Here is a 16,802-nt window from a genome sequence, read left to right on the forward strand (position 1 = left end):
GACTGATTCACTGTTTCATCAATAGTAAAAACAGACGTTGAACAATCAGTAAAAATAGATGAGTTTTGAAGCAATAAGTTAATAAGTCGTTTTTGAGACACAGTGACACATGGTGGCTCAGTGGTACGGCGAGTCATCTTTCAACTGGAAGGTTGTGGGTTTGATTCCTGGCTCTGCTCGTCTACATACGCCAATGTGTCCTTGGGCAAGACACTTAACCCCCACGTTGCTCCTGACACCAGGGTGTGAATGGCACTTTGACTGGGTCATCAATTGTGTATAAATACTTGGATTTGAGTAAATTAAACAATGTTTTTATTTAAAAAAGTATTTTTTATGTCACTGGTGATGACGGAGGGCAGCTCTTCAGTTTTTGCGTTATTTCTCATACATATACATACAGTATATATGTATACATATACGCATATAATTAAATTAAGACACAAGTTTGAGTTTTTGTGTGTACCAGCCTCAGTGTCAGGACTCGGAGGTTCGTTGTTGTGGTTTGAACGTGTCCTTCCTGATAAGAAACCAGAGAAACAATGAACAATTCAGCTTCTTCTTCTTCTCCTCCTCCTTCACTTTGCCATTTCTTCGCCCGCTTCGCATCACGACTGTCTTTTCTCCGGGGAATCGCCCAACAGGTGAGTTTAACATTCTCGAATAATCTGATCTCGCACTGCACTGATTTAACCAATTCTAGATAGCGGTGCATATTTGTACCATGCACTGTTTGAGGGTCTGTGTTCCTGAATGCATACAATAAGTTGTACTTTCCATATTCAATTGAGAATCTAAAATCAGAACGTGAAGAAAATGGTTATTTATTCTGCAATGTCAATCAAAACAATTCGATTTTTGTACTTTTCCCTCCCACTCATTGACGTTTTCTTGGGTGGGTTAGGGTTAGGTTGCGCGTTTCTTCCCGTTGAACAAGGGTGTTGGAGACTCACAAATCCCAATCAAGCTACAGTTGACGATTTCACAGTCCACGCACAAATAGGAGAAAGTAAATGTCCACATCAGGCCCGGCCAAATCTGTTTTCTTCATTGACTACATTTTGATTTGAGCACAAAATCAAACATATTTGTCTTTTCATTAATTTGTCAAATGTACTGTTTGTCGAGCTCAGAGTCTCACATTCCTCGAATGAAGATTTGCGTGGTTGGTATTGACCAAGGTTACGGTTTTTCCAGCAGATAAATGCTGTTTTGGAGACTTGAAATCAACAGCTGCGTCTTTTATCAGTGAAGAAAGTTTGGCCTCGAAAGACTGCGGGAGAGTCACCGTGCTACAAAACAACTGATGTATTAGAGCTGCAGAAAGAACTGTACTGTTTGTATGTGTGTTGTATATTATTATTATTATAATAATAACAATAAAAATGTGTCTTTATTACGTATCGCCTCCAAACAGTAAGCAGGACAAGCGGCGACAGAAATGGCCGGCTGGGAACTGCTGGGCCGCCTGCTGGACAAGGTTCAGAGTCACTCCACGGTGATCGGGAAGGTCTGGCTCACAGTGCTGTTCGTGTTCCGCATCCTCGTCCTGACCACTGGTGCTGATAAGGTCTGGTATAGTGGTTTATTTTTTGGGGGTTCTGGATCAGACAGAGTGCCAACTGCAATTTGGACTCTCTGCTCTCGTGTCGTCCCGTCCAGGTGTGGGGCGACGAGCAAGCCGAGTTCGTGTGCAACACTCAGCAGCCCGGGTGCGAGAACGTCTGCTACGATCTCGCCTTCCCCATCTCTCACGTTCGCTTTTGGTTTCTCCAGATCATCGCCATCGCGACGCCAAAGCTGCTCTACCTTGGCCACGTCCTTCATGTGCTCCACATGGAGAAGAAGGTGAGTCACTGCAGTGATTGATAGTCGGGACTGGTGCTGTTGAGCAACAGAATCACGGACCAGGTGATTCATCCTGCTGGGATGAATATCAGTATTATACCATTATCAGTTAGTAGTCTCATCAACACCTTATGTAACACTATTGGGTTGTAAACCTTTGACATAGACCAAATAAATTGACACATCAGAGTGTAATGTCTGTGTCCATTTTGGTTTGTGTGTATGGTTGAGTGTGAAGTTAATTTCATACTTTCAGGGTCAGCAAGTCTGCTTAGGTCCACTATGTTCCAGGGGATATAAAAATGTCATCATCCATCCAGGACCCTGCTTTTTGACCATGCTCGTCATACACATCCGTTGGAAGGGATTGTTGTATCAGGTGTGCATATGTGGCTCGCCAGACCGATGTGGATCTTAGTATGCATGAGCGGAGCACGTACACAGCTCTTTGTGGACTCAAATGACGAAAAGTATGGCAAGGACTTAAGTTAAGACACCGTGATTGACCACTTTCGTAGCTGTCTCACTAGTGAAGACTGGGGACGGATAGTATTTATAGTCAAGACCATACTAACAAGACCAAGACCAGTCTTGTAACGAGACAAAGACTTGCCTGGGTCTTTTCTTAGTCCCAGTCTTGGGTGCTCTTTTGTCTTGGTCTCGTTAGGGCCCTTCAACAAACCCAAGGGTATTGTTAAGGGTATCTAACCGTCATGTCATTGCTATCTCCTGTACGTAGCACATCATATCTTTTCATCATCCTCGCTATGGTAATCAGCTGTTCTTTGGTGCCCCCTCTTGGCTCTGGGCCCCAGATAATTGCCTGCTTTGGCAAACCCGTTTGCAACAACCCTGATTGGAAAGCACATCATTTAATGAGTAAATGGAAATCAAGTGTCAAGTGAGCGCATGTAACTTGTCGGCCAAGCCATTGTATTTTCAGGAGTGTAGAAAAGGGCAACTGGTCTGGCTTTTCTTGAAGACGTTTCACCAGAACTGGAAGAAACATCCTCAAGAAAATGTCCAGATGCCTGTATCTAGCTAAACCCTATCCAACAAACTCCTTCCTCTTGTCTTTCATCAGATCACTGGAATATTTCTAAGTGTATCTTCTTGTGCTTCCCACTTCAAGGTGAAGGAGAGGATGAAGAAGCAGGCAGAGTTGGATGATCAGGCCGGCCTGTACCTCGGTAAGGCCTACAAACTCCCCAAGTACACCAAGAGCAGTGGCAAGATCAGCATCCGTGGCCGCCTCCTACGCAGTTACGTCCTCCATCTTTTGGCCAAAATAATCCTAGAGGTCGCTTTTCTCGTGGGTCAGTACTTTCTGTTCGGATTCACCCTCGAGACGCGCTACATCTGCACCCGCTTCCCCTGCCCTCACGAGGTGGACTGCTTCCTCTCCAGGCCGACAGAGAAATCGGTCATCATCTGGTTCATGCTGGTGGCGACGGTTATCTCCCTTGCCCTCTGCCTGTTGGAGCTGCTCTATCTGTGTGTGAGGGCTGTGAAGGAGTGCATGGCGAGGAGGCAGGACTACACCGTGACCCCAGTGACCCCGCCGTTCTCGGAACGCAAAGTGTTCAAAAGCCGCAACGAGATGATGCAGAACTGTGTCAACCTGGAGCTGGAGAGACAAATAGTGGGGGTGAATGGGGCCAAAGGTGGGGTGAGCAAGGTCGCCAAGACTGGACCATCTGAGAGTGATGTGGGGGAGGTCCACATCTGAAGCTGGGGGTCGGTGATTGGTTGTTCTAGAAGAGTTTCAGTGTCTGTGTACTTGGCTTTAGAGAGGAAAGACCTGTGTTTTTCTATGATAAATAGTGGTGGAGGGTGGGAAGTAGCCAGCTGCTGTAAACAGGTGTCACTCACATGCCAAATGTTACTCAAAATAACTTTAAGCGACCTTTTTGACACAATACACAAACAAAAAGACGTTTTAAAGACTGTAGAATAGATCTATGATCAATTTTAGGATGATTTAAGACAGTTTGATGTTAACATTTTTGATTCAATAAACCCCCTCATATACACAATCTGATCATTACTGTCTTTTTTTTTAACAATCTGTCTTTTTTTATGTGTTTGTTCAGCACATTTTCCAGAGATGAAGCAATGTTGCCCTGTGTTATTAACAAGGCGCACACTCTGTTGCCTCATTAATAAATGACATCGCAATTGTAAATCATCAGAGGTTTCGTGATAACGACAACATTCATCTGACCTTAAGCAGCTTTTTATCCAGCCCGACCATTAATCTCTTACACTGCAGAGCGACAGTTGGTTGCGTTAATGTGCGCTAAGACAGTTATGTTTCGCTAATGCGTCTATAAAGAATTCATAGATAGTATTTCAAAGTAACCCTCTGCCATTAGCTTAAATCATTTATTGCTGAAAGTATTAGGGGAGAGAGAGAGAGAGAACAAAAGAAAAGTTGTAATGTGTTTTGCTGTGAACTTTTAAATAAACTATTTGTTAGCAAGGTAAAAAATCGAGCTATAGTGAAATTTAAGCTAGCACGAAAAGTCAGAATCAGCAGAAATAGCTCAGTTCAGACAACAACAAAAGTCCTCGTACACTAGTTAACTCCCCCGAAACTCACAAATGAATGTGTTATTATTATTAAGTTTTAGTTTAAGGAGCTTGTGTATGCTAAACTTTGGGTAAGTATCTGCGGACTGTGCTGAATCATTAAGCTAATGCCCGTCCCACACTATTGGCCAGATTTCCGTCCCAATCGTTTTTTTAAATCAAGTCAGATTTGAAAATCATCTAGTGTGACGCAGACATGTTCTGTGTCATGAGTGGAAGGAAGGCAAAATCTGAATTTGGAGATAGTTGGTTTTGTTAATTGGAACATCATAACATTTGTAAGACATTATGTAAAAGGTGTTTGCAGCAGAGAAAAAATAAGCATTTTTACTACATTTACTTTCAGCTCCATCCACTAACTCACAAGTGTCAATAATCACCTGTCAGTATGTCATTAATATGCATCATGATGTGAATGAAAGATAAGTGTGGTGCACCAGTCTCCACGGACTGTTATTGATTCAAAAACAAGAAAAAAAAATCAATCTGTATGTGTGTAATCATGTGTAATTGCATCTAATGGAGGAAGTGATGTGTTAACAGTTGCACAAGTAATCATCAGTCATTGCCACCATGAAATACGTGGGGGGAAAAAAACCTTTACTTCAAATCAACAAATTCAATGCCAATTCCGAGGAAGAGATTGATCTTGGCCCCTGAACCTATGAGATACGGGTGCACCTGTCAATTATTACATTCGCCCTCCACTGGCTCTTGTCTTGCATCAGCGTTCTCTGTTCTCGTTTGCTGGCAGCTCAGGTACAACGTGACACTAAAACCAGGTGTGGGTTGTGCAGGTTGATCCTGTCTTGCTGTCCTCAACCATTGCCAAACTCCAAGGTCCAACTTCAGTTAGCGATTCGTCCCAAACAGAGACAGTCTTTTTTGACCAGGTCAGCAGGTAAGATGCAGCGCGCTCTCTCCTCTGCGACAGATATGAACAATTTGTGAAAATTATTGACGGCTTTTTGTATTTCTACGAAAAACTACAGAATCAAATGATCAGTTAATGCACTTTTAGGTTTTAGGAGATTGTTGTTTTTTTATTTAAATGTACTCATGGATGTAGATTAATATTTTCTCTGTATATCAATACTTTGCTTTAAAAATCTATTAACTAACCAACTGTTTAACTTTCCAGTATTTAAAGTACATATTATTTCATTTCTTTTTACAACAATGCAAACTCAACTGGAGAGAAGCTTTGATTTTCTGTCAGCATACCTTTACTACGCCTCATCAGTGTAAAAAAACCATTCTTTCGTTCAATATTCTGATTAATCATTACTTTGAATAAATACTGGGAAAGAAGCTTAATTTTCCGGGAGGCTCTGAAGTCTTCTTCCTTCTTGTGTAGCCTTGTTCAACAAAAGAAAAATGATTTGTCTTAGTTAAACAGGACGACAAACCCATTGTCTACAAGGAAAGCTCCTTTGGGCACAAAATTAACTTAGAATTTGTCTCATTTACTGTGGGTTTTTAACGTTTTCTCCTTATTTTGTTTTTAAAATCATAGATAATTGAACGTAAAGATGGGAGACTGGGGATTCCTGTCAACCCTCCTGGACAAGGTCCAGTCCCACTCCACTGTCATCGGGAAGATCTGGATGAGCGTCCTTTTCTTGTTCCGGATCATGGTGTTGGGTGCCGGCGCTGAGAGCGTCTGGGGCGACGAGCAGTCGGGCTTCATCTGCAACACAAAGCAACCTGGTTGCGAGAACGTCTGCTACGACTGGACCTTCCCCATCTCGCACATCCGCTTCTGGGTCCTCCAGATCATCTTTGTCTCCACGCCGACGCTGATCTACCTGGGCCACGCCATGCACGTCATCCACCAGGAGAACAAGCTGAGGGAGCTGCTGTCCAGCCCTGGTGGACCCATGACCTCCAAAGTGCCCAAGTACACAGATGCGAAGGGAAAGGTCAAGATCAAGGGGAACCTGCTGGGCAGCTACCTGACGCAGCTCGTCTTCAAGATCATCATTGAAGCCGCGTTCATTCTGGGCCAGTACTACCTGTACGGCTTCATCATGGTCCCCATGTTCCCCTGCTCCAGAAAACCCTGTCCCTTCACCGTGGAGTGCTACATGTCCCGACCCACGGAGAAGACCATCTTCATCATCTTCATGCTGGTCGTGGCCTGCATCTCGCTGTTCCTCAACGTCATCGAGGTCTTCTACCTGCTGTGCACCAGGCTCCGATGTGGCTCCAGGTCTCGTAATCTGAAGATCACGTCAGCGGAGAACCCCGCCAGCCTCTCCGGTCCCAGGTGGCCGACGGCGCAGGAGGCACTCAAGCAGAACAAGCTGAACTTGGAGATGGAGAGCAACCACAGTATCGGAGGAAGCCTGGACGGAGCCAAGGAGGAGAAAAAACTGCTGAGCAATCATGAAAAAATGTAATTTTTCTGGTTCACAAACATCAGAGAGACTAAAATAAAGAAGTGTACACAAAACATCATGACAGAAAACAGAAAAGTGCGTGTGATAATGTGGTGAGAAGAGTTGGAATTTTACGTTTATTTTATTTTGTTTTTTTAAAAGGCGGAAATCCAATAATGGAAGCGTGCAATACTGATAATGTATTTATGTATGAATAAGCAGAATTGTTGTTTTGTGCCCTGTTATTGGATGTGCCCTTTAAGTTATTGTCATGTTCATTACCCAGGACTTGAAATAATCTGCTTGCTTGAATGTTGATAATGAATGGATTGACGATGTAACGTCATTTTTGTAAGTTTGTTTTGATGTTTTTAAATAAATAATTAAAGTTGCATATACGAAAAAAAAAAACCCACCTATCTCTTCATTTCTACACTTTACTCGTTCTACTTCACGACTTCTGATTGTGCAAAATGACACATGTTATTGTATAATTGCATCATTTGTATAACATGCAATCATTTTGTTAAATATGGTACATGCAAGACACGTGAACACAAGTCCAAAATTCAAAGATGATAAAGTTTCTGTAATAAAAGATAAAGATAAGCAATAAAAACTGAACTAAATCAAACTACTGTGATAAAAGTTTAATACAAAATCTCTGCAGCTAAAGTATCTGGATATTGGATACCCTGCATTTTTTAGGATCTTATGTAAATAAAACTGTATAAAAATCCTTTTATTAACACAAAAATGAGCGTGACTGCTCCATCCTCACGTGGTCATCATTGCAGGTTTATTGGCTTAACCGGTACAGGTGAGCAGACAACTTATTTCACCCATTCACTGGCTCTTTGTGATAACAAAAAAAGAGAAATGATATCAAACAGTTATCAAATGGTTGATCATTAACCCACGCAAACTGTTGGTTTTTTTCACTGCTCTGCCCAAAATTGCCCACTCCAGATTTATCACTGTCAAATATCATGACAACGTGACGGCTCACACAAACACACGGTTGCACAACGTGGTGTCCTAATCTTCTAAAGGTTCAAGGTATCAGAGGTTTGTTCTGGTTTTTAATCATTCAGCTGCAGGAGGCAACGCTCTCACTGACCGACTGACTGACTGCCCGTCAGGAAGAAAACCTGAGTGTTTCAACGGTAAGATATTATTCATATATATATCTATGTATATAGATATATATACATATATATAAGTATACACATTTTAAATCAATAATCAATTAATTATTCCACAGTGCATAATATATTCTATTCTATTCTGCAAAGTATTGGCATTTATGATCATGTGTATATTTGCTGCCTTGTAGTAAAGTCACAGTTGTTTTTTATTGATTTCTTTTATTAGTATATTAATATTTACTTAGTTTTTTTGTCTGTCTTGGACTTTGTTTTTGTACCGTTCGATAAAAATATGTATTATCAACGTTATTTTACTCTATTTATTGCATAAAGTGATATAGTGTAGTGAGCTTTATTTACAGTATAGTTATAATATATATAGTTATAGTAAATGATATAGGGGAAAGCTAAAGGCACATGCAAACTTCTGCTGAATACAAATTCCTCTGGTATCTATAACACAATAGAAAGCTGGAGATTATACAACAGACTTTATAGCTCCTTCTCTATGTTCTGGTCTGAACATTGTATTGGATTTTATGACTTTTATGCGATTGGAACTGTTCAACAGGATTGTCCGGAGTGTCGTTTATGATGTTTTTCCCAGTCCTGTTAATTAATTATTGTCAATTAATTAAGTATTTTATTCATTATTAATTGAACTTTTACCTTTGACCACCTATTATAAGATTAAATACATGTATATACTTTATATTGAGTAATTAATATCACTCAACATCAGGCCTTTTTAAGAGAACTCAGGGCCGGCCCAAGCTTTTATGGGGCCCTAAGCTGAATTTGATTTGGGGGCCACCTCGGAGTCGCTTGTGCTTGACTATTATTGATACCAATGTAACAGTAGGAAATTTGGATTCATTACATTATAGCTGTGTTGTTTACTGTACAAACTCCTGTTTTTTAACATTAACACTTTTTCCCCCCTCATCAGATCAGAAACCATGGGAGAGTGGGGTTTTCTGTCATCTCTGCTGGACAAGGTTCAGTCCCATTCCACTGTGATCGGGAAGATCTGGCTCAGTGTGTTGTTCATCTTCAGGATCATGGTCCTCGGCGCCGGAGCAGAGAAGGTCTGAGTTTGCTTCCGGGCGAGTGGGCCCGTCTTTAAAAGGGCAGCCATTTTGTGCATGAAAGCATGTCCAACAACACGTGTCATGTGACTTAAAACAGAGTGGCAGTGAACCAAGCTAAATGGAACCCAGCCATCCTTGATTTAATCATTTACGCCCATGTGACCTGTCCAAAGGGCCCACTGAGGCCTTTTGATTAAATATCACCCTCTGGTGAGCATCCACAGCTGTTCACCTTATAGTTAAATATTTTAAATATTTTTTAAATAAATGTTTTCGTATAACTCCAGGAAAGAAACCTTGAAAACCCTGCGATTGATGAACGGGCAAGGCTTGGTTTGCCCAACCAAGCCTCTAAAAGTTGTACATAGCAATATTTTGGTTGTTTCACAGTTGAAGAAACTACTGTAACAGACTGATACCGCCAATATTGATAGATACTCCCGTTAGTATTGGACAAGAGGAATTGGCATAAATGATGTTTTCTCTGACTATTACAGGTTTGGAGCGATGAACAGTCAAGCATGATTTGCAACACCCAACAGCCCGGTTGTAAGAACGTCTGCTACGACCACGCCTTCCCAATCTCACACATTCGGTTCTGGGTCCTCCAGATTATCTTTGTCTCAACGCCGACGCTGATCTACCTCGGCCATGTCCTCCACGTCATCCACAAAGAGAACAAGCTGAGAGAATACATTCAGAAGCATGCAGAAACCACCAAGCTGCCCAAGTACTCTGACGACAAAGGCCACGTCCAGATTACGGGCAACCTGTTGGGAACCTACATGACCTCCATACTTTTCAGAATCATCCTGGAGTTGGTGTTCATCGTGGGGCAGTATTATCTCTATGGGTTCATCATGGACCCACAGATTGTCTGCTCCCGAGCTCCGTGTCCCTTCACCGTTGAGTGCTACATGTCTCGACCCACCGAGAAAACCATCTTCATCATATTCATGCTAGTGATGTCCTGTGTCTCAGTGGTGTTCAACGTGGTAGAGATCTTCTACTTGGCGTGTTGTCGCTCGTCCAGACGAATGCTGAAAACTGTGCCGGCTTCTGCCATCGCCATTCAGCCTCGTCTCCATAAATAAAGTCTGATAAAAATGAGAAGAGTACAGCCTGAGGAACACAAGAACCAGCCTGAGGAACACCAGAACCAGCCTGAGGAACATCAGAACCAGCCTGAGAAACACCAGAACCAGTGTGCAAGACATAGTCACAACTTTGCCAAACAAAGATGACTAATGTGACTAATCAAGTTAAATACACAAGGATGGTCTGGAAAATTAAACACAAAGTATTTATTTAATGCCTTGAAGGTCCAGAGAGGGAATGTTAGACACGTACAGTATATATTGTTGGATTGTCAGAAGTATTAAATACTTTGAACAAAAAAATAAAACCACTAAGATTGTCAATGATTTCTGGCTACATTTGGTTTTGTAGCACTACAAGCTAAGCCAATGTTTAAAGGCACTAAGTGCCACTCTTCATGTTTTAATATAATTTTTCAGTTTCGCTTAAATTGTTAATGTTTTAGAGGTTCTTTCATAAAAGTGTAAATATTTTTACTCAAAATTTAGTATTTGTAAAAAAAAGTTTTGTATTTTGTCACTGATTGTTGACTTGATAAATTCAATAAAATACAGTTGTGTCAGAAGTGGGAAGTCAATATTTTCTTTTTAAAAACCACTACCATACACTACCCCCAAGCTCTAAAACAGTATCTATGTTGTGAAAGAAGTTGTTACGAAAATGCAAAGAATGACTTTGTGACCCATTTTAGTAGTTCACAGAAATGCCCCTGAACTTGATTGTCCAACATGGAGCGACCTCATGTTAGGCTTTCAAGATTGCTGCCACCGTACAACCAATGCTACTTTTACCGTTAATTGTACTTCAAATCAGTCGTACACATAGTACTTTTCAAGTTTTAATCCTTGTACATTATATGACAGTATAAACATGTAGCGCAAAGATGTCAAACTCATGCAAACTCAACATGATCTCAAGTAAATTAGATTCTAATCATAATGTGACATTTTCACAAATTCTGCCTGGGGGCCTGATAGGACCCACTGGTGGGCCGGTTCTGGCCCGTGGGCCATACGGTTGTCTCCCCTGAAGTAGAGTGTTATCAACTGCTAATGCTAACAATTTACTTGTTACAGATAACTTTATTTATCCCCTTAATTTCCACAGATTTAGACTTCCAGTGTAAATGGAACACAGCATTATCCTGTTAGACCACAGGATGGCGCCCTCTGTGAAGCAGGGCGTTTACTTCAAGTACAGATAATATGTTTATCTTTAAAAAATGAAGACAGCGCTGTGACGCATTTAAAAAAAAGACCACAAGATGGCGTCGTCAGAACAGGCTTGTTGAAGCTGGTATTTTTTCTTAGCCCCGCCCACACAGCGATGAGCCTCCTGCTTCCTTTTTCCTTCTCACAGTCAAAATAACAACAGCTGGCGGTTGTCGCAGCCGAGGAGACATGGCCACCGCGACCGTGTCAGCGGGGCTCGACGGCCACAGGATGGAGGAGAAGAAGCTCGAGTACTTCTCCTCCATCAACTCCATGGCGAGGAAAATCATGCAGGAGCGGGAGAAGATCAAGGCCAAGCACGGCTCGTCGTGGGAGAAGATGACGCCGCAGGAGCAGGACTCCGCCATCGACAACTGTATGATGGACCCGCACATCCGAGCCCGATACGCTATGCACAGGGTGGAGCGGGATGAAGTGGTCTGTTACCCCAAGCTGCTCATTCAGACCGGGCAGAAGATAGTTCACTTCGGCGAGGAGGTATTTAAACCACGTTTGAGTTCATTTGAAATGCTTTGTGAGTACGTTTAATGGCCAGAGACGCCTAGCTTTTGTTGCTAGCTTGCTAACTAGCCACGTAGCCATTGAAATATGTCTGGTGACGTCACAGTGACGTCAGCATATTTATGTAGGTAGGTACATGGAGGCAGCTATTAGACATGGACAACTTGTTTAGATGTCTTTAATCTTGGTTTTTGTTCATTTCTACAGGTTTTGCACTATATTATTTAGGGATATAAGAGATTAAATAGAGGCAAAATGCCATTCACCACTGTTTTCGAAATAATGACTGAGCCAGGATGATAATGGTAATTATCATTACTAAGTGTTTTAATGATCAAAATTCCAGTTTAAAGCATTTTACTGATCGACATTTTATGAACCAGAGAATTATGTTCAATTTGTTGTACATACAACAGTAGTGCTGACAAAAGAGAGCATTTCTCTTGGGATCCAATATTACAGACACAAAAATGAATTTTCCACAAATAAATCCGAAGTTCATTGTAAAATATTGTTATAATACCCTAGAGTTCAGAATGTGTTGAAGTTGGAACTGTAACTGCAGCATGTGTTTTTCTGTTTAGGATATTACCTGGCAAGATGAACATTCTGCTCCATTTTCATGGGAAACAAAGGTAAAAAAAACAAAACAAATAACTATTTTTCTATTCTGGAAATACTTGGTCACAGTCTATTTTTTGATGGTAGTATAAATAATACAATGTCTTTTCTGTGTTTCAGAGTCAGCTGGATTTCAGCTTGGCACCAGGATCAGATCAAGGAATCTCCATCTCCCAGACAGAGGCCAAACCTGCCAAGGCTTCTCATTCCAACCACCACGGAACCAAGGTAGTATTAACCGTCAAAGAGGCAGACACTGTGTTTGTCCCTTAACAACAGCCTGCTTTAATCCATGATTACTTGGTAGACATTTTAATAAACCCTAAATTGTTATTTATTAACCAAGTCAGTTATTGTGTGCTTGTGAAGGTGCCGGTCAGCGAGGGCAGGAAGCCCGAGGAGGAGTCGTCCTTCTGGAAGATCAGCGCTGAAAGGTCCAGGCTGGAGGGGGAGAAGGCCGACTTCCACTCTCTGACGCCCAGCCAGATCAAATCTATTGAGAAAGGAGAGAAACCCCTGCCCTCATACCTCAGACAGGTAATTTAACATTAACGTAAATATAGTGGCACTGACGTAGCTTGAGAACATCATCTTTACTTTTATTTTTTTGCTTTTATTCCTCTACAGGAGCCTCCTGTCGTCTCTAAGGAGCCTGAGGTACCAGAGTCTCTCCCCCCAGCTCCCACCAAACCCGCAAAGCAGAGAGCACCTAAGCCTCCTGCTCCCACTCCCCCCGCCCCCATCCCCGTCTCCATCCCCGTGGCTGTTAGTACGGCGCCGTCGTCCATCTCCATCTCGTCAAACCCCCTCCCGCCGGTCAGCATGTCCTCGTCAGTGGCAGGATGGGAGCGTTCTCAGAGCACTCTGCCGTCGGTCAGCAACACAGTGGATGAGATGTTCTCCTCCAGCCGGATGTCAAAGCCCCCCAACATCCCCGCCGTCATGGCGAAGGAGAGGGAGGAAGAAGCCTCACCCAACCCTGACGCCAGCCCCACCTTCTCCCAGGTGAGTTCAGAGATAGATTATTGGCGGATTCAGGTGGAAATTGGCACAGATTATTTGTCTAAATATGAATTTTTTTATCTTTAATGCATCTTGAAGCTGTAGATCCCGCAAAAGTGAGGATATTTAACAGGGTCTTTGAATGCATCTCATTAGCTGCTCCTCGATCCTCTTTTATGCGCTGGAGTTGAGAATATTCAAAGATTTGACAAATAATCCTGTCAAATATTCAAATGGCATTTTTTTCGCATGAGATGCCCCGTACTTAATCCAGACTTTATCTTTCATTCTTCTCCTCAGTTCAACACAAGCAGCAGCATCCTGAAGACTGGGTTTGACTTCCTAGACAACTGGTAAACCACAGCCGAGACCATGACTCATCGCCACCATCACCCTGAAGAAGGACCACACTGCCATGACAACAGACATCACCATGTAGATTTTGAAAGACACACCAGGCTTTAAATCAACCACATTGTGTTTTTGTAATAATCTTCCGTGGCTTGTTAAGACATTATCTCACTGCCCATGTGCTGGTGTTTTTTTTTTGTTTCTTTCTTTTTAAACCTCCTCCAGGAGATACTCCGTCTCTTCTCTGAACCTGGTTTGGAATCTTTTTAAATGTCTTGCCAAACACCCTCTGCTGCATGACATGTAGAGTAAACAGGGATTAAACCTCACAGAACGTGGACGCTGATTCTCAACTGTGCATTTACACCGTCATCGACTCGGTTGTTGGGTCTTTCATGGATGTTCACACACGTTTGGTACGTCAAATGCAATCGAAATCATGGGTCATGTAGCGAGCTAAACTGGTAATTGCCGTGATGAAATTACTTGAGCATAATCCTGCTCTGATGTTTGAGAGAAGCTTCACTATGGTCACATGTTCCTTTAAAAACATCTTGGAAAAAGTGGTTAGCTTGTGTGTGTGTGTGTGTCTGCTTCAAGCAGATGTCGAGCTCTTGCTTTTGCAAAGGTTTGTGGCTTTAAAGCTCATTTCCTCCTTGATTTTATTGACGTGTTGTAGTTAAGTGTGAGATTAAGTGCTGCGACTCATTACCAAGCATTACCGAACAAATATTTTACCGTTTCGTGTGTACTGAAAAAGTTGTGGGGAAAAAAGTGTGCGTTTTATCGTAAGAAAACTATAGTTTTGCTGGCAATGCCTTTCTTACGATGTGTCTAGGAAGTGATCGGCCCTTACTCCGCTCGTCAGTTAACCCCTTGTAGTCTGGAAAACCAGAGGTGGTTCACAAACAAAAACTGAATGTATTGAGTTTACTTAATCAGGGTTCCTGGTTCATGGGTCTTTAAGTCTTGCCCCAAAAATTGCCCCAAACATGGCCCTTTAGTCATGATCACTTTTAGTGTCAGTTTTACTTTGGCTCAGTGTTGTCTCAACAAAGATGTTTTTAAAAAGAGGAAACCCTAAATTAGACAAACCAGCAGCGAGTGCAGCTGTTCCTTGAGGGGTTTCGCTGTCATCCTTTGCCTGTTACAAACCACCAACCCATTTTTACACTCGCTATGAATAGCCGTGGTACGCGAAAATACACTGCAACCATCCCGGGAATAAAATGTCGTGGTAATCCCGATTACCTTTTTAACTCTAAACCCTGGTCTTTGCAGTGTAAATGCACAGTCATGGTGTGACTTAGCTGCCTTTACTTGTGTCTTTTAGATGCCAGTCCATGAACTCTTTTTCTACCAGCGTGCTAAGAGCGAACACTAGAAAAAAAAAAACACTTTTAATTTTGTGTTCTGAAGATGTTTGCTTTCCAATGTTCTGTTATTTATACCTACATATATATATATTCCTATAAACTGTTAGCGTTTTAGAGTTAAAGTAGTGTTTGCTGCTGCTTTCCTGGCCCTCTCAGTGTAATGTACCTGGAATATCGAGGAAACTTGACAGATGTTACTGTAATGGAGAAGAATCATGTCATATCATCGAACAGGGATATTGTGAAAAAGGTTTTTTAAATCATTCATTGAAGTAAAGAAGTGGAAACTTAGTTGTTGTTCCCCTTTGGCATTACGAAAACAAAAACAGGAGGGAAGAGCAGCTCTGGAAGTTCTGTCCATGGAAAACTGGACTTCCGCGCCGCCGTGGGAAGCTGCCGCACATGTCCTGTGTGGGTCGGTTTCCTTGACAACACTTCCACCCCCACCACCTTTCACCGATAACCTCAGACGAGTCGCCAAAGCAGAAACCCAGCGCGTGGAAAAACAAGCGACATGTGTTTTAGGGCACGCGGGCAGGCATGTTAGTGATTCGTGACACAGTTTACATGAGAAGTAGAGAACTATTTTAATGAATTTTATATTTATCCGCTGATTGTATCTTCTGCTATACATGTACTATATTGCACTCATGCATTGTGAGGTCACAGATCAGAAGGAAACTAATAAATGAAAGTCAAACCTGCTCCCTTTCGTCTTTGCCTCTGATTTTCTTTTATTTTTAACATAGTAACACCAAGGTTTTTAACGGACGAGTTCTACACCGTCGCCATTTCTTCCACGTTGGTCCTTTAAAGTTGTGTTGCCTGGCGTGTGTTTATTTTCGTGTTGACCTCCCTCATAGCTCCATGACATCAACTCCTCCAGCTGTAATTTCTTCCAGACCCAAAATACCATTTAGGGAATGAGGAGGGAAAGGATGTCCTCTGCTCGGAGGAAACTTTGTGTTGTTCGGTGAAACGACGCACGGCCGGGTTCACGCTCGTCAGAACCTTGTTCCGTGATCTCCCCCGGGTGCAGAGCAGCTGTTGTACACGATGTAGTATTTAAGCAGGCAATTACACAGATGATGTACTGTACTTGATGTTAGCCTAAGTAAGGGTTACATGAAGTTTTGTTTCATATATAACGAATATATATGCTATCATGCTATCATGGTATGTTCACCATGAGTCATTGTTTTAGTTGTGTTAACTTCCAATTTTCAAGTTGTTCGGTGACATAACAAATCGCATATTCTTTGAATTGCAACAGCTATTTGTGCTAAGCTATCATGCCACTGACTTGCTAGCTACAACTAGCCTTATATTTACTGCATTTACATGACAGCAAGAGAGGAAATAAAGGGGTTTTCTCAAAATAAAAACTAATTCACCTCATAGTTTTTGTTTTTTTTTATTTACAAAAAATTAAGTTAAGCTAACACCCAGCAAACATGCCCGTGTGGGGGTCCACGCTAGCTTGTTATGACTTTTACTGTATAAATGCTCGTATGAGTAAGATTGATGGGCAGGTCAGTGTTTTACAGTGTAGGTGGAGTCC

The 16,802-nt window shown here is 42.0% G+C and overlaps 4 protein-coding genes across 6 annotated transcripts; all 4 read left to right on the top strand.

Moving 5' to 3' along the window:
- The first annotated feature begins 195 nt into the window (after positions 1 to 195).
- gja11 (gap junction protein, alpha 11) lies at positions 196 to 3,884 on the top strand. 2 transcript variants are annotated; one of them, XM_044048641.1, is made up of 4 exons: positions 196 to 644; positions 1,418 to 1,570; positions 1,663 to 1,848; positions 2,981 to 3,884. In XM_044048641.1, exons 2-4 carry the CDS (start codon positions 1,442 to 1,444, stop codon positions 3,575 to 3,577), a joined length of 912 nt encoding a protein of 303 aa, XP_043904576.1. In that variant the 5' UTR covers positions 196 to 644; positions 1,418 to 1,441; the 3' UTR covers positions 3,578 to 3,884. The 2 variants fall into 2 exon arrangements, with proteins under 2 accessions (XP_043904576.1, XP_043904575.1); XM_044048640.1 differs by having other exon boundaries at positions 196 to 1,570.
- Positions 3,885 to 5,192: 1,308 nt separating this feature from the next.
- gja13.2 (gap junction protein alpha 13.2) lies at positions 5,193 to 7,083 on the top strand. 2 transcript variants are annotated; one of them, XM_044049039.1, is made up of 2 exons: positions 5,193 to 5,333; positions 5,957 to 7,083. In XM_044049039.1, the coding sequence occupies exon 2, from the start codon at positions 5,973 to 5,975 to the stop codon at positions 6,840 to 6,842; it is 870 nt and encodes a 289-aa protein (XP_043904974.1). In that variant the 5' UTR covers positions 5,193 to 5,333; positions 5,957 to 5,972; the 3' UTR covers positions 6,843 to 7,083. The 2 variants fall into 2 exon arrangements, with proteins under 2 accessions (XP_043904974.1, XP_043904973.1); XM_044049038.1 differs by having other exon boundaries at positions 5,194 to 5,341.
- Positions 7,084 to 7,811: 728 nt separating this feature from the next.
- Positions 7,812 to 10,723, top strand: LOC122784012 (gap junction Cx32.2 protein-like). The gene is made up of 3 exons (XM_044049041.1): positions 7,812 to 7,987; positions 8,919 to 9,057; positions 9,558 to 10,723. The coding sequence occupies exons 2-3, from the start codon at positions 8,929 to 8,931 to the stop codon at positions 10,152 to 10,154; spliced, it is 726 nt and encodes a 241-aa protein (XP_043904976.1). The 5' UTR covers positions 7,812 to 7,987; positions 8,919 to 8,928; the 3' UTR covers positions 10,155 to 10,723.
- Positions 10,724 to 11,486: 763 nt separating this feature from the next.
- On the top strand, positions 11,487 to 15,945 carry lg17h1orf198 (linkage group 17 C1orf198 homolog). Its single transcript, XM_044049037.1, has 6 exons — positions 11,487 to 11,867; positions 12,476 to 12,526; positions 12,633 to 12,740; positions 12,882 to 13,049; positions 13,140 to 13,517; positions 13,815 to 15,945. The coding sequence occupies exons 1-6, from the start codon at positions 11,559 to 11,561 to the stop codon at positions 13,869 to 13,871; spliced, it is 1,071 nt and encodes a 356-aa protein (XP_043904972.1). The 5' UTR covers positions 11,487 to 11,558; the 3' UTR covers positions 13,872 to 15,945.
- Positions 15,946 to 16,802: the final 857 nt, after the last annotated feature.

Source organism: Solea senegalensis, linkage group LG17 (assembly GCF_019176455.1).
Source record: "Solea senegalensis isolate Sse05_10M linkage group LG17, IFAPA_SoseM_1, whole genome shotgun sequence".
NCBI classification, from domain to species: domain Eukaryota; kingdom Metazoa; phylum Chordata; class Actinopteri; order Pleuronectiformes; family Soleidae; genus Solea; species Solea senegalensis.

What these genes read in the sequence shown, in the direction of transcription:
- gja11 (XM_044048640.1), top strand. Translation starts at nt 1,442, where the DNA reads ATGGCCGGCTGGGAACTGCTGGGCCGCCTGCTGGACAAGGTTCAGAGT. An exon ending in TGACCACTGGTGCTGATAAG is followed by an intron (nt 1,571 to 1,662) that starts GTCTGGTATAGT and finishes CGTCCCGTCCAG; the next exon opens with GTGTGGGGCGACGAGCAAGC. An exon ending in TGCTCCACATGGAGAAGAAG is followed by an intron (nt 1,849 to 2,980) that starts GTGAGTCACTGC and finishes TCCCACTTCAAG; the next exon opens with GTGAAGGAGAGGATGAAGAA.
- gja13.2 (XM_044049039.1), top strand. Translation starts at nt 5,973, where the DNA reads ATGGGAGACTGGGGATTCCTGTCAACCCTCCTGGACAAGGTCCAGTCC.
- LOC122784012 (XM_044049041.1), top strand. Translation starts at nt 8,929, where the DNA reads ATGGGAGAGTGGGGTTTTCTGTCATCTCTGCTGGACAAGGTTCAGTCC. An exon ending in TCGGCGCCGGAGCAGAGAAG is followed by an intron (nt 9,058 to 9,557) that starts GTCTGAGTTTGC and finishes TGACTATTACAG; the next exon opens with GTTTGGAGCGATGAACAGTC.
- lg17h1orf198 (XM_044049037.1), top strand. Translation starts at nt 11,559, where the DNA reads ATGGCCACCGCGACCGTGTCAGCGGGGCTCGACGGCCACAGGATGGAG. An exon ending in CCAACCACCACGGAACCAAG is followed by an intron (nt 12,741 to 12,881) that starts GTAGTATTAACC and finishes GTGCTTGTGAAG; the next exon opens with GTGCCGGTCAGCGAGGGCAG. An exon ending in CCAGCCCCACCTTCTCCCAG is followed by an intron (nt 13,518 to 13,814) that starts GTGAGTTCAGAG and finishes TCTTCTCCTCAG; the next exon opens with TTCAACACAAGCAGCAGCAT.